This window comes from Montipora foliosa, chromosome 1, assembly GCF_036669935.1.
Source record: "Montipora foliosa isolate CH-2021 chromosome 1, ASM3666993v2, whole genome shotgun sequence".
Taxonomy (NCBI): domain Eukaryota; kingdom Metazoa; phylum Cnidaria; class Anthozoa; order Scleractinia; family Acroporidae; genus Montipora; species Montipora foliosa.
In genome coordinates this window covers 30,516,087-30,533,586 of record NC_090869.1, presented here as the reverse complement: position 1 = coordinate 30,533,586, position 17,500 = coordinate 30,516,087, and the positions used below count along the sequence as shown (strand labels likewise).

General features: G+C 39.4%; 2 protein-coding genes and 1 pseudogene across 2 annotated transcripts in view; 2 read left to right on the top strand and 1 right to left on the bottom strand.

Annotated features, from left to right (window-relative positions):
- Nucleotides 1-4,672, bottom strand: part of LOC137996451 (NFX1-type zinc finger-containing protein 1-like) — a 24,862-nt gene extending 20,190 nt beyond the window's left edge. Inside the window, 2 exon segments of the mRNA XM_068841876.1 lie at nt 1,506-1,582; nt 4,485-4,672. Of these exon segments, the coding sequence (XP_068697977.1) occupies nt 1,506-1,578 (73 nt within the window). The 5' untranslated portion in view covers nt 1,579-1,582; nt 4,485-4,672.
- A 2,866-nt stretch (nt 4,673-7,538) lies between these two features.
- Nucleotides 7,539-7,608, top strand: LOC137982551 (U6 spliceosomal RNA; annotated as a pseudogene).
- Nucleotides 7,609-9,076: 1,468 nt separating this feature from the next.
- LOC137996427 (NFX1-type zinc finger-containing protein 1-like) overlaps nt 9,077-17,500 on the top strand; it is a 17,765-nt gene continuing 9,341 nt past the window's right edge. Inside the window, exons 1-3 of the mRNA XM_068841817.1 lie at nt 9,077-9,347; nt 14,928-16,382; nt 16,579-17,500. The exon at nt 16,579-17,500 is cut by the window's right edge and continues 1,585 nt beyond it. Of these exons, the coding sequence (XP_068697918.1) occupies nt 9,263-9,347; nt 14,928-16,382; nt 16,579-17,500 (2,462 nt within the window). The 5' untranslated portion in view covers nt 9,077-9,262. The remainder of the gene's footprint in view (nt 9,348-14,927; nt 16,383-16,578) is intronic.

Genomic DNA, 17,500 nt, shown 5'->3' with positions numbered 1-17,500 from the left:
GCAGTTTGCAAGTGTCAGACACGACTCTCCTTCAATGTCTGGCTCATCCACTTTTCAAATTGTTGACCATTTTCTTGCTCTGTATTTGATGTAGGTGTGACTTTTTGATTTCTTTTCTCCGAGGGATTCGGAAAACCACTTCATATGGCATTTTGGCAATGGTTCTGTGAGTGGTTATGTTTTTTTACAAGCGGTTTCTCCAAGATAATGACACCAGTAGTTTGGTGACAACGTCTTTTCTTTGATTAAACTGCACAGGTTATCTTTCGTTGTTCTATTTACCCGTGCCACCATCCTTTTTTCACAGTCCGAACGTTCTGTTTGCGGCAAGAGTCCGTCATCACTTTGCTCACATATTATTTTCCTTTGTCAGATTAAAACTTCGAGATCGCACGATCCAGAATAGACGTTCTAGTGTCTTAGCAAGTCCTGATGTTTCCTTATATCTGAGAGAAAATACCCACGAATAATGTGAGTTATGATTTTCAACATGAAGAGAACTAGTTACACTAGTTACACGCTCCTAATTAGAACAGTTACAGTTTATTTTACAAATATCATTCAGATCTGTTTGCACATGAGAAGGAAAATCGGTCTGTTATCGAAACTAGAAATGATGCCTTGTTCCTGGTGTATTTTGCATAGCGACGTAAATAAACTTCGTGCAATATTTTGACGATTTGTCCTTGAGAATCAAGAGCCCACTTCTTGCAACTAGTGGTGGGATGGTTCGTATCCTTGGAGCGACATGGAATGTTGTGGAAACTCAAGGTAAGTGGCACAGTCCGTTGGTAGTAATGTAAGGAACAGTAAGGAAGAAGAGAAGGAAAAGGAGAGACGGTAAGTGGAAGAAGAACGGAAGGCAAGGAAAAGCTCTATTTTTTTCATTATTTTTTTATTTATTCCTTCAAAAAATCCTGGCTCCTTCTTAAAATTACCTCCCCAAGAAAAGGGAAAAACCTTTTTTAGACAGTTCATAATAACCTAGGTTGAACAAATTTGACCTAAGTTGAAAAAATCAACCTAGGTTAAAAGTAAAATTAGCCTGAATTTAATTTCAACACGTAACAATTACATTTCAGAAATAAAAAATGGGGGTCACCGAGTTCGTTTTTGAAATATGAGCAGCTAAAGCCAAAATATGGGGTGTTTTTGCCGGGCTTTCCTGTTGCCAAGGTAACTTTTACGTCACAAAAATGACCGAATCTTTTTCGGCAATAATTGATGTTTGATATGATACCATGATATTGCTGTTAAGTGAAAGTAGTGTCCGTTTTGAAACAGGTTTGATAAAGTAATGTTTCCCTTGCAGAAGGAGGAGACTTAAATGCATTTCAGCAGTCGCCGATAATTGACATTAACATCAAAGGAATGTTATTAAGACCTCCAGGAATGATTTTTCTGGTTTCAAAAGTTACAGTTTTAGTGGAGAAGATTAGTACACAGTAAGTTACCATGCGCAAGCTGTTGAATTTATGAACTTAATAGCGGTTGCATCAAATTACCTTCAGGATTTTCGCGATTCCTTTCATGTTTATCAAAGTTTTGCCTCCATTTCTGTTTCTGTCTCTTTGTCATGGTCCTTCGGGAAAAAAAAACAACGAAGTGGTTAATCGTTTACGTTTTCCTATAAACAGGTTTGCTGAAGATTCAAGCAGTTGCCCGAAAAGTACCCTGGGAAGTGCTTTCATGGCTACCTTCATGTATTTGTGTCTGTTTGCCTGCCCGTGATGTATCACGATTCTCAATCACTTGCCATCCTTATAAGGCAGAGCTTTCATGCTCGCAGGCTATACCTAAAACACTTCAGGGACTATCACGAATGAACGGTTCCAACGCGCAATCGTTCATTCTTGATATTTTCATTACTTGAAGTCTCACTCGGAAACCCTGAGTGGTTTTATGAAGTCGAATTAAGAATTTTAGTTTTTTAATCAGGAACAAAATACACAAAACCAGCACTGATAAAGTTGAAACAAACATTCGCTTTGCATTTTTTTGTTGTGCAAAGAGAAAGAAGTTTTGATAACCCGCAAAGAGAGCGATGAAATATTAATTGTAAAACTGACAAAAAGTGGAAGTCTTATTTCTCTCGCCCTTTGGAAATAGACGGTCAGGAGAATCATTCGTGCTGTCACGGAATAGCTTACACTTCTTAAGGCCCAGTAATGTGGGTAACATTTTCGTGCAACTTGTCGGCCAACAATGTTGCGTTGTAAGTTGAGCGGCTTGTTGCACGTATTACCACCTTTTTGCGCAACAAATTTTTATGTTGCGAGAAGTAGACGTCACTTTTTGCAACATGAAAATTTGTTGCGCAAGAAGGTGGTAATACGCGCAACAAACCATCTCAGCTTGCAACGCAACGTTGTTGCGCGACAAGTTGCACGAAAAATGTTGCCGGTATTACTGGGCCTTTACCTGTTTGTCCACAGTTAAGACCGTACTATGCAATCTGTTTAGTCCTGGTTTCAGTAACCTGCTACGATACTTGTCACTGAAGGACCCTTGAGGCGCTAATCATCAAGTTTATAAAAAAATGAAGCTTGATTCGTTCTTAAATGTCAGTTTAATAACAATAGAGGAAATATTTGCAAATGTAACTGATGGTCATTGTTCCTTGATAGTGAACGAAATCATTCACATCTTCTCTCCCAAAGACAAACATCACTGTCTGGATATGCATGGATACGTTAGATACAAACGAGAAATAATATATAGATTTAGCCAAGCTCCCTGGTTATTTATTCTTACTGCCTGTAGGGTTAGTAAAAATAAAAGGTTCGAATTGTCCGCGTTTTGGTGTTTCCGGTTGATGCTTAATTAAATCATTTTCTTCGTTTTCCTCTCTAGAAAAATTCATTGCCTAACTAGTGAATTCCACGGTAAATTGCCGCTAAAAACCGATATCGCATGAATCACGAAGCGATGAGTGCGATATTGGCTTTTCGAGTGAAGTTTACTTTGGAATTCACCAGTTTGGAAATGAATTTTCTTGAACCGCATGAGTAAAGAGTTTTACTGATGTACTTTAATGTTAGACTCCTTAGATGCAACTCACTGATGTAAATTTTTGATGTATATTTATGTCAATTTCTTAATTTACTATTGTTAATTTAATTTTTATCTGTACTATCTATTTTGCCAGTTCACTTCTGTCTATTATTTATTGTCTGAAATAGTGCATAATAATAGTAAACCTAATAAATCTTGCAGTGTATGGCCGTGTAGCCGCGTCGAGCCACAGAAAGCGCGCGAAAAATAAAGCTTCGTTTTAGTCCGGGTTGAGCCTGCAATCCCATTGAAAACTAGTACCTGGTTAGTGGTCAACTTCAAAAACTACAGCTGACCTAGGTGAGCTCTAAGCTTGAGCCCGCGATATGGTCACGTAATACTGGTTAGCGGATACCCTGTTTCGACAGGTGTCTATTGATCATAATATGTATGTCCAATATCAAAGATGTATGCTGTAAACTGGCGTGATACTGGTGACATTGGCATACATGGATTTGTGGACGTACGGACGGACGTACGGACGAACGATGACGTCATGGCTATAAAACCAACATTTCTTGCATGGGTTACCATATTTTCTTAACTATGGTGCTCCGCACGCGCGCGCGCTCACCTTCGGCGAGCGCGGAGCTCCGCTAACTGAGTATTTTTCTTTCTCCGAATAATCGAAAAACCGGGATGACAAAGAAAAGAAAGTTAAAATAGCAACGAAGAAGACAGCCGCAAATCTACACGAAAAATGCCGAGTCAAGGTGGGAAGATAAGAAAAACGTTGCAAGAAAAGTATATAGATAAAATTTGCTTCTTTGTCTAGATCGATCGACGAGAGAGCTCAGTTGTTGTAAATTCTTCTGTGCAAAATATGAACGCTTAAGTTAATTTCTTTTTCCTTAAGATTGCTGGAGACTCCTTCCTCACCCGCCCAGAATATAAAAGTTCTTATGCTCAGGCTATTCGGTGCGTTATTCCAAGATTTAAACAAGTGAAATTGAACTTAAAATTTTAAAGACCGTCGCGGCAAGATGTGAAGTTGAAGAACAACTGAACTGATAGACTGAAACAACCACTGATATAAGCTCGAATTTGTTGGCCTCAGTGCCTCGAGAAGAAAGTAGGTTTTGTCGACGGCGAGTTATGTCTGACTGTAATCCTTTTTAAGGTAAGTTAACTGAAACAAGTTCTGATGGCAGTTAATATTCAGCTCCTCTATAGTTATGATTAAACGGCAATTATTTCGAAACATCTTAGGTGAAACTCCAAGAGACTTTCGTTCGCGAATAATTTGGTCCGCCTAGGACTTCAGATTTTTTAAGCAAGTTGATCAAGAGCACAGTTGACATAATAAATACTAGAAATAACTAAAAGTTCGATTATTTTCTGGGTGGAAGAATTCTGCTTATTTTGGTGATCACATTTTAAACTTTTGTTGAATTGTCGTACACACCTCAATGCGCAGGATAGATGCTTACCTTTGCAGCACCCGGGGTAGGAGCAGCTACTACGAAATGCTGAGAAATGCGACAAATAAAAGTAGTATCTTACTCCATATTCTCTGTAAAAGTGACTGATTTCGAAATACTTTCTCAGAATTCAACGCAGGAGACCCATATCCCAAGTAGTTTTAGCCAAGATTGTTCTGGATTCCAAGAACACTTGGCGTCGTCTCGTAATTGGCATCGTTTCTTAGAAATGTGGGTTAGGGAAAAATAGTAAAATGGACAGCGGAATCATGAAACGGGGATTCTTTAGCCGTAGATTTCTTAGTTGCCTAAAGAACTAAGGTATTCCTAGATATCATGCCAAATAAATGGACACAGGAAAGGGTTCCCTTTGTGGATTGTCCAAAAAGCAGGATCTTCCTTCAGAAAAGGAAGAGACTTGAATTGGAAACAAGAAGTATTGTCTCGTAAAGAGACGTATTTTGCTTTATGAATAAGTTAAATAAGTGCAAGAGATCATGATCTCTTGATAAGTGTTATTTTAAAACGACACTGCTCAGTTCTTAACCGATCGAGCCACAGCTATGATCAATGATGGCTATGTTGATATCATCTGTTTACCATTTACAGATATGATTCATACACACACAATCCAATCAACGGCCATTTGCAATAAAAGGTATCATTACGGAGAATCTGCATGCATGACCTTAGGTCACAGACAGACCCCACCGTCAACCTCATGATCAAATGCTTCTTAAAATTCTCATTATAGGGCGGTAGCAAGGGGAGGGGCCGGGGGGGGGGGGGGGTTCTTCCAGAAATTTGAAAAGGATAAACTGATAAACTTTAATTACAGTACCATTTCCCCAGTTCGTATTTTTACTTCTTTTATTCGGTGATATAAAACAACAGCAAAAACCAGTTTAAAAAACAAGTAAGAAATGTGGCAAATATAAATGTGTCAAATCGTCTTGACATCTCTCCTCATTACTGGATTCGTCTTTGGAACGTGATCTAAACTCAGCAATGTTCCCTCAAAAACCCCGAGAATCGAAGCAGGAGTCGCTGGGTAAGGCCCAAGGGCCCGATTGTTCAAAAGTCGATTAACGCTAATCCCAGAGTAAAAATTAAGCAAGGAGTTTATTTCTCTACTCCCAAATGTTGTTCAACGCTGATATTTGGCAAAACCATTAGACGAAGTAAATCTTGAAAAACAAAAATAAGCAAAAGAAACTTTCACCAAAAAGTTGAAAACATGAAACACAAGTTAACGCTAATTCTGGATTAAGTTAATCGGCTTTCGAACAACCGGGCCCAGGATGATAATAAGGCAAACCTCTACGATGAGAAAGTAGAAACGTCTTGCCCTGCAGAAATGTCAGAGAGGAGTTCTGAAAGCGGCCAGAATTATGCTGCTGTTGAGTCTATTGAAGCAGTTGGTTTCCAGTTTCCTCTGCTTAGAAAGCTAGTCCTTCAAAGTCCTACTGCAACAGGAATAGGTCCTTTTAGTCGGGGTGGTTTGATCGCGACCCGTGGCTGCACTACAGTGGAAGTATGTATGCCGGCGGTGTTTTGCCGATTAAGTCTACGTATTCCTCTAAGGAAACTCAGACAGTCTAGTGCAGGTAATGGGTTCCTGGTAGAGTAACTACAAATTTACTATGATGACTCTTATAGATGAAATATTGTTCAAGATTCAGACATAGCCCTTGTTTTGTTTTGTAATTTTTCAATATCCATTGCTTTGCTGAAGAGGTGTGGAAGTACTAGTGGAATGACTCTGTACAAGACAATCGATGATTTTTAGATTTTTATTGGGAATACCAGGGATAGTGTAGTTCCAATAAGTAATCCTACCTAGTCCAAAATGCTGCGAAATGTACTTTCTTGTCTTTTTCATGGTGGGGAGGGGGGGGGGGGGGTGGGGGGGGGGCATCACATGGGGGCATCACACCCATGCCCCCAGTTGCTTAAATCTTTGTGCCCCCCTCAGTTTTTCCGACATTCCACGGCCCTGCATTAGTGACCTTTTCAATTGCACTGCATTGCATTTTGCAGTATTTTTATTACGTTTGGAGAAATCTCTTCCCTTTGCATTTTTCGGTTAAAAATGTGTATGAATTGACAGTTAACAAAAAATGAAGATTAAATACATTTTTTTTTGTATGATTACCTGTTTAGTGAGAACAAGGTGACCCTGTGTGAACGTGGACAAGGGCGCTTTGTAAAGCGAAATATGGAACGATTTTACTCATGCAGCTGGAATTAATTTAACGCCTTGAATTCCCTGAAAATTGTTGAAAATTGCCTCTTACGAAAAATCAATCCTAGAACTTTCAAGAGGATGGTATAATTATCATTTATATAAATTGTATTAAGAAAAACTGTAGATATTAAAGAGTTTAAATATCCACTTGCCGAGACTCGCTTTGGTTTTTGTCATTATCGACTCAATTGCCAGTGTTAATGAGAAATGCCTCCACACTCAGATCACAAATTCGGTACTTTAACGACTTCAAACCAGTGACTTGGATCCCGCCATGATAATCAGTACTCTGACCTATACTTGTCCACAAAAAACAATTGAACACTGGCAATTATGGTAATTCTGACGGTTTGGGGAAACACGTTCGTTCCAGGCAGTTTATGTACACTTGGTTGACTTACGGGTTATATTTCATTTAAAGAGAAGCATGTCAGGAGAACCATGCAAAAATAAACGCTGCCTGGGCGCACTAACCAAATCACAAATTTGCAACCCATACAGATGTTGCAAATTTCCCTCAACATGGCGAATGATATTTTGACATTTCCTTAGCGAGCGTTTGTTTTACAGAGGTCAGAAGCATGTAGATGGAAAAGTTCATTTTTTAGGGTAAGCTTTGAGTCGATGCCCATCAAACTTTATCGTACTTTTTCCAGGTACAGAGATTTGCTTTTGGTTGTCAACTTACCTGATGCGCCTGCGTGCGGTGCACTTATCGGTCACTTGAATGTCAATCAAGTGTAACCCGAAACTACATTTGTAATTTTACGCCTAGCGCAAGAAAATATATAAAGCTCTTACTCTATACCATAAGAGTGCTTCCTTCGGCAGCACATGTACTAAAATTGGAACGATACAGACAAGATTAGCATGGCCCCTGCGCAAAAAATCCCACCCGATCTTTTCTGTTGGCCTTGGGGATTCCCTGTGCACTCCTTTTTGTGATGAGCCTGCGTTTGTCTGACCTCCAGGTATTACACAACATCGCATCTTCATCAACTTTTTTCGATTTCGCTCGGATTTCTCGCTTTTTTCGCTCGTATTTCGTACTTCCAAACTTTTGGAGTTTTAGGAATTTAATAAAACAATTATTCCATAGGCGCTTGTTTGATATGACACTGGTTATAGCCAACTCGGCGTTACGTGCCTCGTTGACTATTTACCATGTCATATCCAACGTGCGCTCATGGAATAATTGTTCAATATTTTTCTGAAGTTATCGTTTACACTTGTCTGATTAGCATACTGGTTATCTTTAAGAAGACATATGGATGATATCTGTTCAAATGTGCCAACTATCGGAACAAAATACTGTTTGTTTCGACAGCCAATGAGACTCTGGTTGGCACGTTAATGACAATAGGTGACGTCAATGAAATCTTCGCTAAAGTGATATTCTAGATAAACTGGCTTCAAAATTTCAAGGAAGTTGTTCAAGGTAGTCATTTTCCTAATAACCCTTTCTCGGGATAATCAACTCTTCAACACTTTGATTTTGGACCAATTCTGATAATTAAACTGGATAAAAGTATTTTACGCTGATATTGAAAGTTTCACTCTGAATAACGGTTGGACGAGCAATTTGTTTTCAGCTTAGTAGAGGTGTAAGACAGGACTGCCTTTTGTCTTCTTATCTGTTTGTCCTTGTTTGGGAAATAATGGCTGAAGCATTTCACAAAAATGCGAGAGTTAAGGGCATAGTCATAAATGACAAAGAAAGCAAATTGAGTCACAGGCCCGTAATCAGGGGGGGTGCCGGCTGTGGTCAGGTTTATAAACCGCTACATTTCATAGTACAATGAATATCAATAGCGTCCATTCGCGGACCTTAGGTTTGCAGATTATTTTTACTTCATTTAAATGTGCTTCGTTCTTCAGAAGCCCAACAAACATACATCTATGTTTATCCTGTTTAAGCCATTAGGTCATGTAGCGATACCCTGTTTAATACAGAAATTGATGAAATAGATACCCCGCTCAAGACAAAACACCCTGAAAACCATACCCTATCGGGCCGCACGTCCCCATTAAGGTCTCATAAGGGAGTACCCCCCCCCCCCCCCCCCCCCCCCCCCCCCCCCGGGGCTAAGGGAGCCGGAAGTATTCGATTACACGCTTTAGACATAATGCGTTTCATGGTGTCACACAACAGTTAAAATTGACTAAATAAAGTTGACTACAGCTATATGCGTCCACAAAAACCCTGGGATCATTTCGAAACTCAGGGAATGCAAAGGAAAAATTGCAACAAATTTGTGATCCCGAATGAAACAAATCCAAACCATTCCAGTATGTTGAAGCTAATCTATGCCGAGACAGCTTTGTCTCAGCTGACCAATAATTTTATGTCACGCAGCAGTGGTTGTTTCCGCGAACTGCTTCCTCCCTTTCCGAGAAACCACCAGAAAAAAATGTTGAATTTCTTTATCCTCGAATTGTTTGGCTTCCAATAATAAAGAATAGAATTGAAATTTCTGTCAAAATTCCTCACTAAAGGAAAACATTGCTTTTGCAAAAAGACTAGAGAACTTCCAGCTGCATGGAACGCGGAAAACATGCGAGAGGAAGATGGCGAGGAAGTCGTGGACGAGGAAGGGGAAGGGATGCAAACACATCACGGCCAGGTATTTTCCTGCTTTTTGTCCCAGTATCACTATACCTTACTTACCTTATTGAACTATCGATATCGAAGCACAACGCATTCCACTTTATAAGTCGATTTAGGTTCACATTACAACCAGTTCGACTTTCAGACATGATTTCATATGTTAATCTACTTTGAAAACGAAAATGAATAAAATTTAAAACGTGTGATTCAAGACCCGATTCAAGAGTCTTGAATCGCAACTCTATAAGCTTAATTCATTGTCCTTCGAGCACCAGTAGCATCAAACCACCTCTGGCCCTGAGTTGCTAAAATCGTTAGCGCAAAGAACATTGCTGCTTCATTGCAAAAGCCACTAGGTCGGATAACTTTATTCGGTGGATACGTCATTATCCGACCGTTTCAATCTTTGTAGAGATTTTAGTATTTGCTCGCTTAACCGTGAATATGCATGCACATTATAAGCCCGTAAAAGGCGTATACAAAACATCTCTCCAGCGTTTAAAGTGAAGTTTATTTAGTATTCTGGATAGTAACATATCCTATGGATAAAGTGATATGGCTTTTGATCAACTCGGCCATGAAGTTAGGCAACATGGGTGACAAATGACTCCTTAATTTTGGTGCGAAATTTCAGTGTTTATTAATAACTTTACACGGCAGGTATTTTTTGCAGGTTGCAGGTTGAAATTTAATTATAACTCGATAGAGTTACCGTAACTGTTACATGAAAAGCTAACCTTAGGCCTAATTAGGCCTAAAGAAAAAGTTTTTGGGCCTAAGGTTAGCTATTCATGTAACAGTCACGGTAAGTCTATCGAGTTATAATTAAATTTCAAACTGCAACCTGCAACCTGCAACCTGCAAAAAATACCTGCCGAACTTTACATGTGAAATTACGAATAAACCGGCAACGGCAACGGAAAAGGCAAGGTTCGTGTTATGTTGTCGGCAGCTAAGTGCTTGTCAGTTCTTTCTGGTTCAGTTAACTTTGTGCATTTTCAGTCAATTTGTTTTGGCCATATAATAAACTTTTAGTAATAGTTAACCCTTCAAAACTTATTTTGTCCGAAGACAAAAGCATTTCACAAGCGTAGTTTTTCGTCATGTCTAGTTATGGCCAATTAAGTAAGGAAGATCATCATGATTTGACAGCAACTAAATCTTACGACATCTTATAAACAGCACCAAAGCATCTAAAGGGCTTCTTTGTCCAGCAATTCACTTTACTGTTTATCCATAAAAAGTGTATGCTTAACGCTTTTCGATCAGTTGGATCGGACACAATAAACAAGTCAAAAACCCACGATTGTTGGTGTAATATTAAAAGGTAATCAAATGGTACACCTTTGTAATTAGGAAATAATTTCACTAGCTTTTGTAATTGAATTCTGATAATTTCCCTAATCTGAAGACCTTAAAATTTGCACAAAACCGGTGGTTAAATTACTTCCTAATTCCACTCGTTGTAGTTTGGTTTCATATACTTGGTGAATAAAGGTCTTCTGCACAGGGATTATTCACAGTGTCTGATGTTGTAGATTATGATGATTTAAGAGCACTTCAAGGTATTTCTGTTTTCTATTAATATTTTCTTATGGAAAGCAACATAATATACAAATGTTGTTATTAATTATTATATGAATGCCAAAACTCGAATTTCAGTCACAGACTATAATAACAATTATCAGCAATCAAATGAACAGCACTTTACAGATCACATTTTAAACTCAGTTTTTGGTATTGACACGTAGGATCAAGTAGACGGAAGGGGATCAACAATAGGGTGTTAATGCCCACAAAACTATTCCACAAGTTCCTATCGCTATCACTTAATAGGTGATAGATCGGTGTTACATACTGATTAGATCCAATTCCAAGCACTCTCTCTAGCAACCTATCAATTTGATAATGAAGCCTTTCCTTCCAAGGTCAAAGTCTTGAACACGCAAAGTTGTATAACTCCATTTGAGAATGTTTAATGATCACTTCTCAAGTATGTTTCAAGTAGATAACTCCTTGAATCCGCAGAATCTTACTACCCATGCTAGTGTTAAACTCATAGCAGATAGAGAAACTATATTCAACTTCAACTTTCGTGCTCGTCAGTTCGAGCTATTTGAGTACAATTCTACATAACCTAGACCCTAAGAAGGCCATTGGGGTAGACGGTATCTCCTCCCGCTTGCTTCGTCTCGCTGCCCCCGGTATAGTGAACGACATTATTAAATTACTCAACTTCTTCATCAATACTCAATCCTGGCCACAAGAGAGGAAATGCAGTATTGTCACCCTCGTTTTTAAAGAAAGACGAGGACACAAACAAAGCTAACTATCGTCCCATCTCAATCTTGACGGTTTTGTCCGAAGAGAGAATGAGAGAGTTATGTACGATCAATTCCACCACACCTTTCAAAGTCATCTATCATTGAATATGTCAGGAGTTTTAAAGTACCACTCTTGCTGTTCTGCTCTCACTTCTGAAAATGTCTGAAGACGTAAGGAGATCTCTAGACAAAAGGGAAGCAGTTGTTGCAGTTGCTATAGATCTTAGCAAAGCATTTGACTTAATCGATCCCAGTCTATTGCTGGCTAAACTTGGCACATATGGTCTTTCTTCATCGGCCTTGCAGCTGATGATCTATTACCTGACGGGCCGCAAACAGAGAGTTAAAGTTTATGGGATATGTTGTAGTTACAGAGACGTTAAAGTTGGTGACCTCAGGGTTCCAAACTATTTTGAAACTGATGAGTCACAGTTCTAGAAAATTCTGGAATACTACAGATTCTCAGATAATTCTAGAAAAGTCTGGAATTGCGTGACATTGACCTTCGCGAACTTTCCAGATAATTCCGATCCTTATAACAAAAGTCATAACAAAAGAGATTCAATACAGTCGGGTAATAAGTAAATCTAGTTCAAGATAATTAAGAGACAAGGAAGTTAGTACATACAACTGGATAAAAAGTAAACAAAGGTATTAGAAAATAATTTGTGACAGGGAAATCTCAGTGAAGCCTAAGGGCATATTACGTTAATTGACACATCCCCCCAGTGTAAAGGAACTCATAATAAAAGCATGGCATGCGCAGCAGTTTGAATGATGAATAAAAACTGAACTGAGGATAAAGACGCTTAAATGTACTAAAAGTTGAAACGGCTTTAAGTCGTTCGGTAAAGAGTTCCTTATTTAAGGACCTTGAAACAGGAGGGATTTTCTTTTACATGTAATATTGGTTCGGCAATACATATAACGTAATACGTTTTTTTAAATTCTCTATGTTAGCGGAGCTCCACGCGCGCCGAGCACCATTGTTAACAAAATGTGGTAACCCATCGATGCGAGAAATCTTGGTTTTATAGCCATTACGTCGTCGACCGTCCGTCCGTACGTACGTACATACGTATGTCCACCCCTCCATGTATGCCAATGTGACCAGTATCATGCTAGTTTACAGCATACATCTTTGACATTGGACATCTATGTTTTGAACAATTGACACCTGTCAAAACAAGGTATCCGCTGACTAGCATCACGTGACCATATCGCGGGCTCAAGCTTAGAACTCACCGAGCTCAATTGTTTTTTTCAAGACCAGGTACTGGTTTTCGATTGGATTGCAGGCTCAACCCAGGTTAACTCACTTAAACATAAACGAGGCTTCATTTTTCGTGCGCTTTCTGTGGCTCGACGCGGCTACACGGCCATACTATATCAACTATAGTTCTTACACAGTCAACGCTTTTCGTGTTCAGGTGGAAAACGGTTTGGAAGATGTTTTCTTTCTGCATTTTTCGCTGGTTTCAATCCAGTTTGACGTATCATGATATCTGTGGTCCACACTGGTGGCTACGCAGTTATTCAAGTCAAGTATCGGAGGGACATAAACTAAAAGCTGAGTGTTTATTTTTAATTTGCTTAGAGCTGCTTTTGTCTCTGTATTGCAATTTTTGGCATATCTTTATAAGCTCTGATAAGGTTACATGATGCTTGAAGGACCTATGTCTAGAACAGAAACGAAAGGAGAGCGAAAGAGAACGACAACGACAAAACAGAATACCAGTAATAGCTCATACTTAGTGGAAGAAGCTGCTCCACAAATTCTTTCCTTGGGCACTAAACCTTATTATTTTTACGCATGCGTTATTTAAAGTGGATTCGTATTTTTAAAAGGTAGTTTAATTGGTTCTTCCTTTGTTTAGGAATGAAAGTCGAATTTTTATTGTCAACTGGAATTAAACAACAGTTATCTGTACTCTTTTGGACATAGAGAAAAAGTTGATTTGTTTGTTTGTTTTGCTCTAAAATGCGAGCGAAAAAGTGCTTTTTAAATCCGTTTGCCCAACTGGTTTTCGTTGTGCCTCGACAGAGACAAGAAAATTTTGCCCTTATGTTATAAACACGTAATCGCAATGAGTTCTCGTAAAATTAGGGGGAAATCTCATTAGCTTGTGTTTTCAGAAGTTTGTTTAAAGCACCTAAACGTTATTTAGGTGTTGGAGCTGATCTTGTTTGAAGTTCGTCCTTTCTTGGTTGCATTGCCGTATTTGCCGATTCTTGTTGTAATGATTCGTGTTTCAATGAAACATCAAAATATGGCTGATCTCGTTTTCAGAGAGAAAGTGGAATAAAGTACTTCAGTAAAACTCTTATTTGACCTTGAACTGACAAAGTTCTTTTTATGGCTTCTAATTTTAGCGTGATTCCTATTCGCTGGCTATTGGCAAGTTGACTCTGAAATGGCTTTTTCCTTTTCCGTTCGCTCGCTGAGGGTGTACTTGTTTTCTTTTAAAACTCATGCGGTCCAAGAAAAATTCATTGCCAAACTGGTGAATTCCAAAGTAAAGTTCACTCGAAAAACTGATATCGTACTCATCGCTTCGTGATTCATGCGATATCGGTTTTTAGCTTAAAATTTACCGTGGAATTCACTAGTTAGGCAATGAATTTTTCTATAGAAGAAAGCAAAGAAAATGATTTAATTATTAAAGCGGCAACCGGAAACATCAAAAGGCGGACAATTCGAAACCTTTTATTTTCACTAACCCTACAGGCATTAAGAATAAATAACTAGGGAGCTCCGCTTTTAGGCTTGGCTTAATCTATGTATTTTAAGGCTGTTTAATGTTATCACGTACGTATTTTGAACGATCCTTTTAGCTCGCTGGACGCTACGTGGGTAATTAAAGGCCGGGTTGCATGATTGTATTGTATTTGTATTGGTTTAGGTGTTTAGTCCGAGAAGGAACTAGAACCTTCATACAATATGTAAATGGTGACATAATTAGGGTATTAAATAAGCAATGAAGATTTTGTGTGCTGCAGCTATTAGCTTTTGCAAGTATACGCATGCGTCTGAGATCCCTCCCAATGAGATTAAATTGGAAAGCTACTCCAAAGAGTTACAAGCTAAGTATGATTCCTGCTTAATGTTACTAATTTGCTTAGCGGGAAGCAGCAACGTGATACAAAGGTTTTCACGACAACGTGAAAATACAATAGCGAGTCCTTTATTCTCCATGTCTGCGCAGTAGTTTCTTCAGGTTGGACGACCTTAACATGAAAAACCGTACCTTGACGTAATTGTTTTGTTTAAGGTGGATTCCTTGGCGAACAACAATGCCAACAACAATATGGAATTACACAAAGAGGTCCAGTTCTTGGTTACAGAAAACTAAAAGAGCTACAATCTACAGATCCTTCAGAGACTGCTGTAAGTCTTCTAAAATACAGGGACAGCTTCCAGAAGCTCGTGAACGCTGATAGTATTAAGGAAGATTGGATGACATTGCTCATAGAAATTTTTGGAAAGATGTGCGTCACTACACTGATGACGGAAAATTTAATCGAGGTGATGTCACTTTGTAAAGGATCTGCGCTTATGCGTGATCACTTGCCCAAATACATTATTCAACTGCCCATGATACAAGAGGATAAGCCAGATGATGAAGTGAGTGTGATTATACGAAGCTTGATCGACTTTTTCAGAGAATGGCTGGTTAGATTCCCACGGCTATGCTCCGAGATTCCAATCGACAATCTTTGTGGGAGCTTGGACGAAATGAATATGAATGGTGTTGAGGACTTTAAGAGAGAAGTGGAATCGCTTCTGAAAAGAAGGCGTGAACTCGTAGTAGAGGAAAGAAAGAAAACAAATGCAGAGCAAGAACCGAAGAAGACAAAGAGAATAGATGTCGAAAAACCACCACCGGATGATTTCAGAGAAATGTCGATTTATCCTATAGAGAAAGAAATTTTCTCTGAAGAAAAGCCTTTTCTACGACGAAACAAGGTCGAAACGAATGAGAAATACAAGGATTTTCATGACTACTTAGATGTTCAGTTCCGCTTGCTTCGCGAAGACTTTGTGTCGCCACTCCGAGAAGGAATCAGAGAAATCATCAGGAATATCCCAGAAAGAGAACGATCTCAAAATTTGTACATTTACGAGAACGTTGAGATTTTGACCTCAGTTTTTACAAGGGCAGGCATTGTGCACAGCATCCACCTTGACATGAAACGTCTCAGAAAAATTCCCTGGGAACATTCCAAACGATTGCTGTTTGGGTCATTCCTTTGCTTGTCGAAGGACAACTTCAAAACTATGCTATTTGCCACCGTAGCAAACCGCAAAGCGGAAGATCTGAGGGCAGGCAAACTAGAAATTCGGTTTGTAAGTGATTTAGAAAGTACTCACAAAACACGTGAAAAGTATGTCATGGTAGAATCGCCGGCATACTTCGAAGCTTATCGACCCATCTTGGAACAGCTGAAGAAAATCACACCGGATGCATTTCCCTTTCAAGAGTACCTGGTCCACTGTGACTCTGACGTCAAGCCTCCTAAGTACCTTCGATGCAGGAGGCAGGTTCTATACGACATGGAAGACACCTTTGAGATGGAAACTTCAAAGGGCTCAAGCATGGTTTCTATAAGTGATACAAAGTCATGGCCTCACGCTGAAGATGTACACTTAAACACGTCTCAACTTGAAGCATTGAAGGGTGCACTCACAAAGGAGTTTTCAGTGATACAAGGTCCTCCAGGAACAGGTATTTATATTCTACCACTGAGTAAGCGTGCGTTGTAACGAAATGCTGCTTTTAAAATTGTTGTAGCTGAACCAGGAAAACGGAAACGAAAGAGAGTAAGAAAAAGATGCTAAGGGGTGATAACAAGGAAATTAAAAGAGTTAAACATATAATTTAGTTTTTAAAAAACCACCCCTTATGTTCTATCTTCTGATAGGTAAAACATACCTAGGCTTGAAGATTGTTAGAGCCCTTCTTGACAACAGACGGGTTTGGGATTCTGAAGAAAAGTCATCAATGCTGATGGTGTGCTACACAAACCACGCGCTCGACCAGTTCCTCGAAGGCGTCCTGAAGTTTCATCAAACAGGAATAATACGGGTTGGAGGAAGAAGTTCCTCAGAGCATCTGCGACCATATAATCTGAACGAATACACAACGTACTCTGAAAATCAACGTCGTGTCAAAGAAGAAATGGCGAAATGCCAGGAGGCCATTCAAAAAGCATCTGATCGACTGGCACGCAGCATGAGTTGCATTCTGACACTGAAGGACTTGAATGGCTTTGCAGGGTGGATTCACATTCAGCAGCTTAGAATGGAAGAGTCTCAATATGTAGCTCAAGGAAAGTCAGTTGTGGAAAGTTGGCTCGGAGTGAAGAATTCCTATGAGACCATGCCTAGAGGTGCTACAAGCCCTGAAAACGGTGCCAGTATTGCTTCCGATGAAGACAAGGGAGCCAGAATTGATGTAGATAGAGATGCTGACATGATTCAAAGGCAACGAATGCTGGGAGAGAACCAATTCGGGCTCATAGTGGGACAGAATCCTAGTATCAAACAAGATAAACAGTGGTTTTCATGTCTTTCCAAAGACCACATGAAAGTTCTAAGAGGAGAATCGAAACTGAAACCTCTTCATTTTGGAAAGGTTGCAAGTGTCAAGCAAATTTGGGATCTTTGCCTTGAGGATCGTTGGAGACTCTACCTGTTTTGGCTCCGACTTTACCAAGAATGCTGCAAAGAAAAAGTTTCAACAAAACGTCAAGAATATGAGCGTATCTGCAAACGCTTAGTAGAGGTTCGAGACTCCGAAGAACTCCATGTGCTCAGAGACGCCGTTGTGATAGGTATGACCAC